The following is a 12,155-nucleotide window of genomic DNA, read 5'->3' on the forward strand; positions in this document are numbered from 1 at the left end:
CTTGTTTATATACTATTGTACATAAGATTCTTTTCTTTTTTTTTCTTTTTTTTTTTTTTTTTTTTTTTTTTTTGTGCAATAAAGTTTGTTTTGGCAGAATGGAGCCTGTGGTGATTCCTTAGAGGAACAACAACCAACCAACCAACAACTCCTTCCCAGAGCAGAGCTACACAAGAGCTTCCCCACTTCTTTAGCCAGAATCCCATTTGCATCCTTTAAGACTCCAGATAATTTTCCTCTTGCTGTGACATTTAGTCTCCAGTAGCAAGTGGCATTTCCACCCCCAGCCAGGGAGCAAATCCAGAGGTAAGCCAGCAGGAGCGAATCCTAGAAGATTTTCAAGGTAGACACTTTTTACAAACCCCTTTTATTTCAAGTCCACTGTCCCTGTGTTTCAGGTGATATGCAAAGAACCTCCCGAGGATTCTAGACAGGCACAGAACAGGGAGCAGTCAAGGAATTGCCTCCTTGGCTTCCTCTGGAGTGATTTCCTGAGAGTACAGCTCTGTAAAGAGAGCAGGGAGCCAGTACTGAGGCTCTTCTGGTGCCTGCTCATCCAGCCAGGCCATTCCTTCCTTCAGCAAGTGTTCCTGTGCAAACAGAGCAGAAACTGTGAGTGACACTTCAGTGGCTCAGGGGGCATTGCCAGGAGAGCCCAACCCCACATTTATCTCAGGGAAGGGAGGGGGTAGAACTTGGGATAATTTTTACTCGACCGGGAGAAATATAGTCCAGACATCTTCCTGTGTTCATGAGCTCACAAAATTCTACTGACTTCAAAGATTCCAAGAGGGCAGGGTTAGGTGGGATACTGGGAAGGAGGGTGGGGAGGCCCTGGCACAGGTTGCCCAGAGAAGCTGTGGCTGCCCCATCCCTGGGAGTGTCCAAGGCCAGGTTGGATGGAACCTGGAGAACTTGGGGTAGTGGAAGGTGTCCCTGCCCATGGCAGGGGGTGGCACTGGATGGGCTTTGAGGTCCCTCCCAACCCAACCCATGCCATGAAATCAATGAAGCCACAGGAATATCTGCAGCTTCTGGGATTCTGCTTTCCCCAGTCTGTGTTTACACGGGGTGTGCTCTGCCTTTGGAATTCCAGCAGCTCAGGATCCCTGGGCATCCCTGGTGCTGCATTCCCACCCAGTGTGTGCCCCAGGGCTGCAGGAACAGCCCCTCTGGCCCTGAGCTCCCCTGGCACACGAGGCCTCCCCACGTACCAGCACTTGCTTTGCACGTTCCGTCTCCCACTTCAGGCTGGACTTGATCTCACTGACTGTCACAAAGCCCTTTTTCTGGGAAAAAAAAAGAGTTAAAACACTGTCAGCTTCGAGCCAAGACTTAAATCCTTAGTTTAGCAGAGTGGGGACAGTTTTGCCTGCAGGTCTAACCCCAGTTCCCTGCCAGGGAAGCCCCAAGGGGTGTGTAAAGCTGGCCTGGTACCTCTGCCAGCTGCAGGACAACCGTGTGATCCATGTTCAGCTCCGCTGGCACAGACTGGATCAGAAACGTTCCACCAACAGGGATAATCCCAAAGCCATTCCCCAAGACCTTCAGCTTCTTGATGGCCCGGAGGAGATCGTCCCTGAGGAGCAGAGGTCAGTTAGAGCCCCTGGACCTGCCCCCACAGACCTGGAAATGAGGGAGACTCCAGCAGAAGCCAGGAGCTGTCAGCTCAAGGCAACAGTCCTTGAAGCCTCAGGGCTCCCAGAGAAAACCATTTCAGGCAGCAGCAGGGTGCTAAAAGTCATTAACTGTGAATCACATGGAAGTCAAATTTGGAGTCCCCAAACCAGTCACCCCCTTTTCTTCCCCAAACCCTGCTTGATCCCCCTTCCCTGTGACATGCAGACACTCACTGGCTGACATCCTGAGCAAACTTCCCTCTCCCCTTCAGCACTTGCTGGTGAAGTTCTTCCAGTGTTATCAGCCCTGGGAGACAACAGGAGGGGACAGGAAAACATCACTCATGGCAACAAAACTACTGCAGAGAGAGCAGCCAGGGCTCCTTGTGCTTTGCCAGAGCCCCCCAGTGTCTGTTCATTGTTCCCACTGGGAAGCCCTGGGGGGGACAATGACCCAGCCTTGTTCCCAGGCAGCTGCTTCCTCCTCCCACAAAATGTGGGAGTTCCACTGGCTCTGCTTCAGCCCATCCCTGGTCTCAGATTGCCCTTTTGGAGTGAAGAATACCTACTGTCTTTTAATTAAGCACTTCTATCTGGTATTCCAACCTCCTGGACACTGCTGGGATCCTTCAGAGCCAATCTCAGGCTCCAGGCAGGCTCATACTCCTTCAGGATTGCCACTGAGCCCTGCTCCTTTCCATGCTCCTGAGTTATATTTTAGTTCCCTAGACAGGAGCAGAGCTGGTGATTTCTGGATCAGTAGAGTGGTGGAGCCACAACAGGTTGTAGAAGCAGAACAAGGACAAAATGATCACCCACCCCAGTGATTAGTGAAATCTGAGAGACACAACCCATTTTCCACAGGGAAAAGTGCTCCTGGTTAGTGGTATCTCCCAGGAAGCAGAGTGGGATCCTCACCTCCATTCCTGTGTTTCAGAGCCAAACAAACTTCAATGATCTGCACTCCCAGCTCGTAGTAAAAGTCTCCAACTCCCAACATCTCCGACCAGAATCCTTTACCAGCTGGGAAGGGAGAGAGGGAAAAGGGGCTGGAACACTGGGAAAAACATCCTTCTCATTGTGAAGCAGGCAGCTCACAAACCCCACTGGGAGGACTGGGATTTTTGTTATCTCCACCCCTTTTCCCAGCAATTCCCAAGCCCCAGGAATCAAAGCACTGGCAGTTTTCCTCAAGGACAAACTTTCCCCCAGCTGCACCACGAGCTGTTTGGGAAGAGTGAGATGAATCCTGCCCTTCAGCCCAGGGCCTGCTGCTCACATGCCAAGGGATCCACCCCGATGGTGGCACACATGTCCTGGAACTGCACCCGGAACTCGGGGTTCTTCCGGATCTCCTGCTTGTGTTTGCTGGCAAACTCCTCCAGGTTGGTCTTAAACATGTCCAGCTGCTTGGACATCTGCAAGGGAGGCGAGGAGAGCACTGAGAACAAACCAGGAGCAGAGAGCACTGGGGATAAGACGAGGCACTGGGCACTGGGCACGGAAAATGCCCTGGGCACGGATGGAGAAGGGGACGGGGGGGACAAGCCCAGGGCAGGGGGGATCTCCCACCTGGGCCAGCTGGTCTTCGGCCAGGACCGTCCCTCGCTCCTTGTACTTGGCCTGCAGAGGGAGAACAGGGGGAGGGACACGGTGCTGAGGGTGGGGAGGGAGCTGGTCCTGAGGGATGGAGGAACCAGGAGGATACAGGGCCCAGGGGAGGCTCAGGGCACCCTGTCAGAGCAGGGATGGGGTGCCCTGTGAGGATGGGGGTGGCCCCACACAGGGCTGGGGGGGGCTGGACCCCCTCACATGGCCCCAGTGGAGCCTGGCAGAGCCCCCACCCGAGACCGGGGGTCCTGAACCTCCTCCCACGGTACCAGAAGAGCCTGGCAGCTCCTGACCCCCCTCACGGGGCACCAGTGGATCCTGGCAGCTCCCCCTACCCCAAATTAGGAGCTCTGGCTGCTCCCCCCATCCCAAATAAGGGACTCTGGCAGTTCCTTACCCCAACCCCAAATGAGGGGCTCTGGCTGCTCCCCCAGCCCGGACTGTGACCCCTGACCCCCCTCCCACGGCCCCAGTGGACCCCGGCAGTTCCCCTTCCCCCGGCCCAGGGGCTCTGACAGCTCCCCCGATACCGGGGTCCCTGACCCCCCTCCCACGGCCCCGGTGTGTCTCGGTGCCCCCGCCCCGCTCCGCGCCTGTCCCGCCGCCCCCGGGCCCGACACCCCCTCGCCACCGCTGTGCCCCCGTCCCGTGTCCCGCCCTGACCTCGGCGAGTTTCCTCTTGGCGATCGCCCCCGCGCCCACCCCCCGCCGGTGCATGGCGGCCCCGCGCCCGTGACGGCATCGCCCCGCGACAGTGACGTCACCGCAGCGCGACAGTGACGGCACCGCGGGGAGGGACAGGGCGGGGCACGCCCCGGACACACCCCCGGACACACCCCCGGACACACCCCCGGACACACCCCCCGGACACACCCCGGACACACCCCCGGGGACCGGCGGGGCTGGGGGGCTGCGGGGGCTGCGCGGGGCGGGCGTGAGGGGGACGATGAGGGGCTCGGGGGGCTGAGGGGGTCTGAGCTGGGTCTGAGGGACTCAGGGAGGGTCTGAAGGGCTCAAGGGAGGGCACTCTGAGGGGATCAGGAGGGGTCTGAAGGACTTGGGGGGATTCTGAGGGGCCCAAGGGGTCTGGGTGAGGTCTGAGGGGCTCAGCCAGAATCTGATGGGGGGGTCTGAGGGGCTCAGGGGGGGCTCTGAGGGGCTCAAGGAGGGGCTCTGAGGGGCTCAGGGGGGGCTCTGAGGGGCTCAGGGGGGGCTCTGAGGGGCTCAGGGGGGCTCTGAGGGGCTCAGGGGGGGCTCTGAGGGGCTCAAGGGGGGCTCTGAGGGGCTCAGCCGTGTGTGGTGAGCCCCTGGCACAGGTTGCCCAGAGAAGCTGTGGCTGCCCCATCCCTGGGATGGGTTGGACAGGGCTGGACGGGGCTCGGGGCAGCCTGGGCTGGTGGAAGGTGTCCCTGCCCATGGATGAGCTTTAAGGTCCCTTCCAACCAAACTGATCTGTGATTCTGTGACATTTATTGAGCAATTCAGTGATATTTTATAGCCCGTCCCCACATCAAGTGTCTCCAAATCTCATTTCAGCTCCAAATTAAAAACTCTTTGTTGCATGAATAAAAATAAAACCACGTTCACAGAGCAGGGTGGGTGCAAGAAATCCTCCTCCTCTTCCTCCTCCTCCTCCTCCTCCTCCTCCTCCTCCTCCTCGTGTGTCTGACGGGATGAAAAGGGAATTCCTGGGGAGAGCCCTGGAGTTATGCAGCTCTAACAAAGCAGAAATGGGAAAGAAAAGCGTCAATTCCTGTGGAACTGCACCTGATTTCTTTTGCTTCCTGCAGGAAACGAGGCATCACTGACTCCCTCCTGAACCAGGCAGCCCCCTCTGCAGATCCATTCTGACAGCAAGATGGGTGTCCAGATTAGTACCTAACAGTAAATTTGGGGGGAAATCGGGGACTGGGCAGGGGAGAGAGATGTAAATAAGTGTTTGTTTTCCTGCAGGACTCAGCAGTGCCTTGTTTGCCCTGGGAGCTGCTGCCCCTCAGCTCCCGCTGGCTGGGATTGTCCATAGCCCAGAGCTGCCCCTTATTCCCAACCTACCTTATCCAGGGCCAGTTCAGCCCTTTTTGTCCCTGTGCCACCTTTCACCATCGGCACAAACAGCTCTTCCCTCACCCTGTTTTCGGGGATGGTGCCTTTTTCTCTCCCATCTTATCCCTCCCCAGTCCCTCGAGCCTCCTTGTCCCTGCACCTTCTGCACCCCAATTCCTTGTGTTTCTCTCAGAATTCCCTTCCCAGGGACGTGAAATGCACGGGAAAAATATTTCCCATGAGTTGCCTGACGAACACCTCCCCTTTTTCCATTAAAAAGCAGGGAAGAGGCTTTTCTATCCCTCTTTCCCTGGGCAGGAACGGCTGGAAATTTGCCTTCCCCCAGTTTTGTGGTGGGAGTTGCCTGAAGATGCTTTTGCAGAACAAAATTCTGGCCAGAGCTGTAAAACCTCCATCAAATCACAGAATCCCAGGATGGTTTGGGCTGGGAGGGATCTTAAAGCTCCTCCACCTCCCACCATCCCAGGTTGCTCCAAACCCCGTCCAGCCTGGCCTTGGGCACTTCCAGGGCTGGGGCAGCCAAACTGTGCCATGTGAGCACTCTGGCTATCCAAAGAAACCCTGAATTCATGGATTGGGTTAGGGTTAGGGTATTTCTGGGGACAGGGGATCCGTTGGGAACGTGTGGAAGAGCCACTCACGTGGCCCTGCAGGGCTCAGTCGCCATCAGCCACGTCAGGAACTCGCGGTTCAAAACGTCCCTCAGCCCTTCCGAGTCCTCCAGAGAAGTGAAGCTGCAAAAACATCCACGAAAACCACAGATGAGGGGCAAAACCAAAGAACAAATCCTGTGCTGGGCATCCCTTTCTCCCAATCCCCGCAAGTTCACAGGGGATTTTATCGTCTTATCTCTCCCACCGGGATAACCCCCCCCAAAAAAAGCTTTAACCCCGCCTTGACACGGGGACATCCCTTGGTCTTGGAGGGTTTTGGCTGCTCAGCAGAGCCTCTCGGGCTCGGGCTCGGGGCAGGAACCACCTGGTGACCCCTCCCCGCATCCCAAATCCTCCCCCAAAAGCGGCAGCGGCGCTCCCGGCTCCCAACAAAACATCTTTGTTTCCAGAGGGACTTTCCCCCGCCACTCGCATTTCTGTTTACAACGCAGCACATTAAGGAACGCGCCAAAAATTACTTTTTTTTTTAATGAAACTAATCAAGCTGATTAATCTCGAGCACCAAAGCTTTCCCTTCCCCCTCCTGCCCCCCTGCCCCGGAACAGGTTGGACAAACATCTGTCAGGACCAGTTTGATCCTGCTTGGGAGCAGGGGTCAGACCGAGCGACCTCCCCAGATCCCTCAAAGCCCTCCTTCCTTTGATTTGGGATTTTCAGGACGGCTGGCAGCTCCGGGTGTCGGATTTTCCAAGTGCTTGGCCCCAGACACCCCCGTGAACCGCAGCTCTGCTCCTTTCCCCCACCCCGCCGCCCCCAAACCCTCTTTTCTGACACCGTTTTCATGCAAAGGCTGCAAAAAAAACAACAAACACCCCCAGATTCTTGTTCTGGGCGACTGTCCCATGGCTCCCTGTAGTTAAAAATCCCATTTTTTTCCCCAGAAAACACCAGGATTGTGCCTGAAAAAGTGGGCTGTGTGTTTTAAGTGCTTCCCCCCCCCCTTCCTTGCCACCATTTCAGGACTCAGCAGCCTCAGCCTGTTGGCTTTTATAAAACCCCTCCACGCTGAAGAAATTCCGTGTCCCCTCAGCCATTTATTGGTGGATTTTTAAAACACAGAAACTGCCCAAGAGCAGATTTTTTCCCCCCCAGGCTCAGGTCTAATTTGCTTTTTGAACATTTGTGGCACGAGCCGGGCTCGGAGGGGTGTGAGCCAGCCCAGTGCCAGGCTGTGGATCTGCTGACACAGCCCAGAGCTGCTGAGACCCACCAGCCCCGAGCCAGAGGCTTGGGAAAACACGGGATGAGCTGCAGAGCACCCAGAGCTCCACCTGGGCTCCCTCACCTCGCCCAGAGGTACCTGTTTGCAGGCAGCTCATCCCCAATCCTGCACCGGGATCGTCACCACTGGAAGATTTGAGATTAAATCTTTGAGAACGTTGGAGGAGGATTAAAAACATTGTTAATAACGTAATAGTGATGGTGTGCGTGTAACCATTAAGGTGATTACATCTTGGAAGTATTTTAAGATGATTACAGCTTAAAAAAACCCAAATAAAATCCGTGCCCTTTATGGGTTCGCTCGGATCAGGAATAAGCTGGGAAATTCCTCCTGGAATATCTCCTGCCTGGTTTCATGTTTAGCTGGTAGATTTTTTTTCCCTCTAAATGCAGCAATAGAAGGACAAAAATAATTTGTTTTCTCTTTTTAAACGAACTTGATCAACACTCTGAGAGTGTGAACGAGTGGGGTTGGTTTTGTTTGTTTGGGTTTTTTTCTCCTTTGGGGCGATTGGATCAAATCAAAACATTTGGGAGAAATGTACCAGTTTCACCCCATTTTAATCGAGAAATTTGCTTTCCAGAGGGCTTTGTTTTGAGCAGGTCAAAGCCCTTTGTTTTTGCTTCTCCACCCCCTCGGAGTTGGGATGTTCGAGGGGTGGATTTTTGCCCCAGCCCTGCCAAAAATCCCTGCTCTGACCTCTGACGAGCCTGTGCTGACATTTGCAGAACAAGACAACCCCAATCCTCCACATAACGTTTTTCCTTTTGTATTTTGTGAGAAATTTCAAAATCAGGCTTTTTTTTTTTTTTCCTTTTTTGCTCTGCTCTTTTCCTCAGGAGATGGAGCAGCAAAATATGGAATTTCCTTTCCAGACCAAAATCCTCCCATTTCCCCGCGTGTCACCGTCATTCCCAAACCTCTGAACACCCGGAGACCTCATCCCTCCCTGCATCCCGACTTTTCCTCTCTGCTCCCCGCCCTCACCTCTGGTTTCCCTTGGCTTTCAGAATCCAGGTGAGGAAATCTTTGGCTTCGTGGGTGCCCAGGTCCATCCTTTGCCCGCCCGCAGCTGGTACCTGGGGCTCGGCTTCCCTCTTGTACTGCTCCACGATGTTGCTGCGGAGTCCGAACGGGAACAAATCAGCCCGAAATGCCACAAGAGGGTGCCAAAATGTCGCTTTTCCACAAATCCCAGCTCCCTCCCACCCCATCTGCCAGGCGGGTTGGGACAGGGAGGGAGACACCGACAGATCAGAAACGTTCCTGCCGCTTCGGAGGGACAAAAAGAAAACCAACCGCCCGGAGAATCCAAGGAAAGCATCCTCGGCCCTGCGCTCTCCAGCCGGAATTTGGGATGCGGGAGCACTGGAAGTCTGAACACTTACTCGCTTTTCTTCTCCCTCCTGGCCAGCAGCCACTCCACGAAGTTCTTCTTGAGCATGTTGTCCATGGTGCGGCTGTAGTCGCTCGCCAGGGTGGCCTCGGAGTAGCGTCTCTGCAGCGGGCGGGCAGCGGGAACCCTCAGGCTAGCACTGGGAGGAGAGCCCGGGGGCAGACACTCTGAGTCCTGCTCTGGGCACAGGGAGTGAGTCCTGCTCTGGGCACAGGGAGTGAGTCCTGCTCTGGGCACACAGGGAGTCCTGCTCTGGGCACACAGGGAGTGAGTCCTGCTCTGGGCACACAGTGAGTGAGTTCTGCTCTGGGGGCACAGGGAGTCCTGCTCTGGGGGCACAGTGAGTCCTGCTCTGGGCACACAGGGAGTCCTGCTCTGGGCACACAGGGAGTGAGTCCTGCTCTGGGCACACAGGGAGTGAGTCCTGCTCTGGGGGCACAGTGAGTCCTGCTCTGGGCACACAGTGAGTCCTGCTCTGGGGCACCGGGAGTCCGGCGCTGGGCACACAGGGAGTCCGAGTCCTGCTCTGGGCACAGTGAGTCCTGCTCTGGGCACACAGGGTCCTGCTCTGGGGGCACAGTCCTGCTCTGGGCACACAGGGAGTCCTGCTCTGGGCACACGGGGAGTCCTGCTCTGAGCAAAGGTGCTCCCGGGGCAGGCTCGGGGTTGGGTCACACACTCCCCACAATCCCCGAGGGTTTGGGGGGCACTTTTACCCTCTCCCCTGGTCCAGGTGGCCGTTCCCACCCCGGGGAGGGGCTGGGACGCCCCTCATCCATTTTTCATCCAATTCCAGCTGGGATTTGACAGCTCAGGAGAACACGAGCTCTGGGCGTTTGCTGCTGCTCTGGAATCAGGGTGGATTTCCCGATTCGCTCCCCTCTGAGCTGAGGCACCGGCTGGGCTCGGGATCCCTCCTCCAGCGGGAAAGTTCCCCCGTGCCCTCGAGGGGCTCCGAGGGAATGGCAGGAGACAGGGATGACCTCGAGACCAGCACGGACAGAGCTGCTGGCCAGCGAGTTAGCAAAGGATTTCAGGGCTGAGCCGTTTTAGAGCCGTTCTCTGGGATTGCAGCAATTCCTGCTGCTCTAAAAAGGAGATTTTTAGGTCTAACAAGGAGGTTTTTTAGATCTTTTTGGGTGATAGTTGGAAATTTTCTATCAGGAGTCAGGGAAAGGGAGGGAAAGTCTTTGTTGTCTACCTGCTTTATGTACCTGGTCACGACTTCAGAGGCTTCCAAGAACTGGGTGCCCTCTGGCCCCACTCATGGGAGGTGATTACATCTTGTTCTTGTTCTCAGACAACCTTTCTCTCCCTGGTTGACTTCCAGCTTGTTCCTCCCAACCCACAGCCATGAAGTTTGTAGGGAAAACATGGGAGTTCCTGGCTCTGGCTCAAAGGCTCAGGGCTTTAGTTTGATCTCCCCCTTATCTCTTGCTCATCTCTGTACCCGGGATGTCTCTGATCCCAGATCCAGGACTCGTGTTCTCACCTACTCACCAAGATGCCAATGGAAAGAGTCCATTTGCCTCCAGAGGAGCTGGAAAAGGCTCAAAACACACCAGGAGCTTTCCAAAACCCTTGGAGAGTGTTACTCACCCCGAGACGTTCTCTTCCATCAAAACAAAGCCCAGGGAGGCGACGAGCAGAGAGAGAACCTTGAAGGACTTGAAGGACATTTTCCTGGCGGGTTTCTCTGTCCCAGAGCAGAGGGAGATCCCGGTGTCCAGCCCCTGGAACACACACGGGGGACAGGGATGAGGGGTGGCTGGGCACGTGCCTGTGCTTGTAAACGTGTCCCCTCAGCCCTCGAGCTTCCAGCAGCCTCCTCCAGCCTCCTCCAGCCTCCTCCAGCCTCCTCCAGCCTCCTCCAGCCTCCCAACCCCTCTCCTGCCCTTCCCAGCCCAATCCCTCTCTCCCTGCCGCCTCTCCTTCCCACCGCGGTGCCTTTGAGCGTCGCTCCCCTAAATTTTATTGTGCCCATCAAATTCCCGGTGGGTCGCACATTCCCGGGGGAAGGGCTTTGTCCTGCCCCATGTTTCCAAGCTGACCCCGTGGGTACCTCACTGTGCTCTCGGGGGCGGCTCAGCCTCGAGCCCGGGAATGGGAACGTCCCTGGATCAGGGAATTCGGCAGCAAGGACACCCTGCTCGTCCCAGCCCGCCCTTCCAGGGAGCCTGATCTAATCCCCGGGGGGGGGTTCTGTTAGGATGGATAATGCCTCGTGTAGGGACTGAGCATCAGTCCTGAAAAACACCCCACGGGCAGTGACAGGAGGAGATTCCAAGATTTATTGGTTTCAAGCTGTTCCTTGTCCTCGTGTCCACAGTCCCACAGCCCTTGGACATCTGAGCTCGTTTAATTGCTATTCCAGCCCTGCCAGTTCCACACAAAAACGGGTTTGGTCCTGGCTTGGGGATGTTTTGGTTGTCCCTCACCTCACCTTTGTTATATTTATTTATGGAGAAGAGGAGCTGCTGTTAACGGGGATAACGACACCGGGAAAGGTCCGGAGCAGAACTCCCGTCTCCCACCCCTCAGCCATTCATTCACACACGGCAGAACTTTATTCCTCTGGGTAGTTGTTTGTTCTCTTCCAACAGCCCAATTACGGTTTTGGAGAGAACAAGAATTTGCAAGTTTGGATGTTGTTGTTGTAATTTCGGCGTTCGTGTTTTTGTTTTTTTTTTTTTTTATCTCTGGAAAAATCGGGACATTTTTACAAATGTTTTCAGCCCTTCCTATTAAGTGAGAAAAACACTAAAGGAGTTACATTATCTTAGATACATCGAGTTCCTCTCAAAAGCAAGGTGTAACACTCTAAACACCGGCAAACCCCCTGATTTCTTAGAGCTAAAGAAACAGAAGACAAGTAGTTATTGAGTAACAAACACTGACCCAGAGCAGAGGTAAATTTGGTTACACAAAAAGCTGAGGGGTATTTTTATAAGAGCAGGGGGAAAAAAATTCATGATTAAATAACTGACGTTTCCCCTCTAATTTTTCTTTTCATTTCACATCTCGGTGATACAACTGAGGGTGTAACGATGGACCTGAAAATATCGAAGTTGTGCCAGAACAGGGCAGTTGTTTATGGAACCAGGAGAGGGAACGTGTGGTAGCCCTGATTTTAGGGAAGGGCAGAACTCCTCCCCTGCAGGATTCACCCAAACATTTCCATAGACTGTTGGAAAACCGTTTGGGGTTAATCTGTGGACACCCCCCTGGAGCAGCCGAGCTCTGCCTGCCCTGCCTGCTGCCAGTTCCCCGGGATCCCTGCCCTGCTTTGACCCCAGGATTTCGTTCCTCCCCAAAAAGAGGGGGATCTTTACAACCCCCAGGTCTCCCAGTCCCCTGTGTGAAACCACCTGCTGTGGGAAAAGCGTCATCCCTGATTTAGCCAGAGCTGGGGGGTCCCCAGAGCGACTCCAAAGCGATTCTTTCTCCCGGTTTCCCTGCGCAGGCACAACCCCCAACCTGTTATTTGCCATTTTCTCCCCCGAAAGAACCGTTTCCCTTTGCAGCCCGACGCACCCAAAGAGAGGCAGACACGGAATTCCTTACCTTCC

The 12,155-nt window shown here is 55.2% G+C and overlaps 2 protein-coding genes across 2 annotated transcripts; both read right to left on the minus strand.

Annotated features, from left to right (window-relative positions):
- Nucleotides 1-348: 348 nt before the first annotated feature.
- SNF8 (SNF8 subunit of ESCRT-II) lies at nucleotides 349-3,961 on the minus strand. The gene is made up of 8 exons (XM_027737627.2): nucleotides 3,894-3,961; nucleotides 3,192-3,242; nucleotides 2,899-3,037; nucleotides 2,538-2,642; nucleotides 1,854-1,926; nucleotides 1,438-1,579; nucleotides 1,215-1,289; nucleotides 349-590 (listed from the first exon to the last, which is right to left on the minus strand). Exons 1-8 carry the CDS (start codon nucleotides 3,945-3,947, stop codon nucleotides 453-455), a joined length of 777 nt encoding a protein of 258 aa, XP_027593428.1. The 5' UTR covers nucleotides 3,948-3,961; the 3' UTR covers nucleotides 349-452.
- Nucleotides 3,962-5,931: 1,970 nt separating this feature from the next.
- Nucleotides 5,932-10,265, minus strand: LOC113996520 (gastric inhibitory polypeptide). The gene is made up of 4 exons (XM_027737628.2): nucleotides 10,186-10,265; nucleotides 8,579-8,725; nucleotides 8,178-8,309; nucleotides 5,932-6,028 (listed from the first exon to the last, which is right to left on the minus strand). The coding sequence occupies exons 1-4, from the start codon at nucleotides 10,263-10,265 to the stop codon at nucleotides 5,932-5,934; spliced, it is 456 nt and encodes a 151-aa protein (XP_027593429.2).
- Nucleotides 10,266-12,155: the final 1,890 nt, after the last annotated feature.

Source organism: Pipra filicauda, unplaced genomic scaffold (genome assembly GCF_003945595.2).
Source record: "Pipra filicauda isolate LSUMZ 115617 unplaced genomic scaffold, ASM394559v2 scaffold524_size386432_pilon, whole genome shotgun sequence".
In the NCBI taxonomy this organism is placed as follows: domain Eukaryota; kingdom Metazoa; phylum Chordata; class Aves; order Passeriformes; family Pipridae; genus Pipra; species Pipra filicauda.

Coding starts and splice junctions, on each gene's coding strand:
- SNF8 (XM_027737627.2), bottom strand. CDS start 3,947: ATGCACCGGCGGGGGGTGGGCGCGGGGGCGATCGCCAAGAGGAAACTC. Junction 2,643..2,898: donor CGGGGTGGATCCCTTGGCAT/GTGAGCAGCAGG, acceptor CTCCCTTCCCAG/CTGGTAAAGGATTCTGGTCG. Junction 1,290..1,437: donor TTGTCCTGCAGCTGGCAGAG/GTACCAGGCCAG, acceptor TTTTTTTCCCAG/AAAAAGGGCTTTGTGACAGT.
- LOC113996520 (XM_027737628.2), bottom strand. CDS start 10,265: ATGTCCTTCAAGTCCTTCAAGGTTCTCTCTCTGCTCGTCGCCTCCCTG. Junction 8,310..8,578: donor AGGAGGGAGAAGAAAAGCGA/GTAAGTGTTCAG, acceptor CGGACTCCGCAG/CAACATCGTGGAGCAGTACA. Junction 6,029..8,177: donor AAAGCCAAGGGAAACCAGAG/GTGAGGGCGGGG, acceptor ATGTTTTTGCAG/CTTCACTTCTCTGGAGGACT.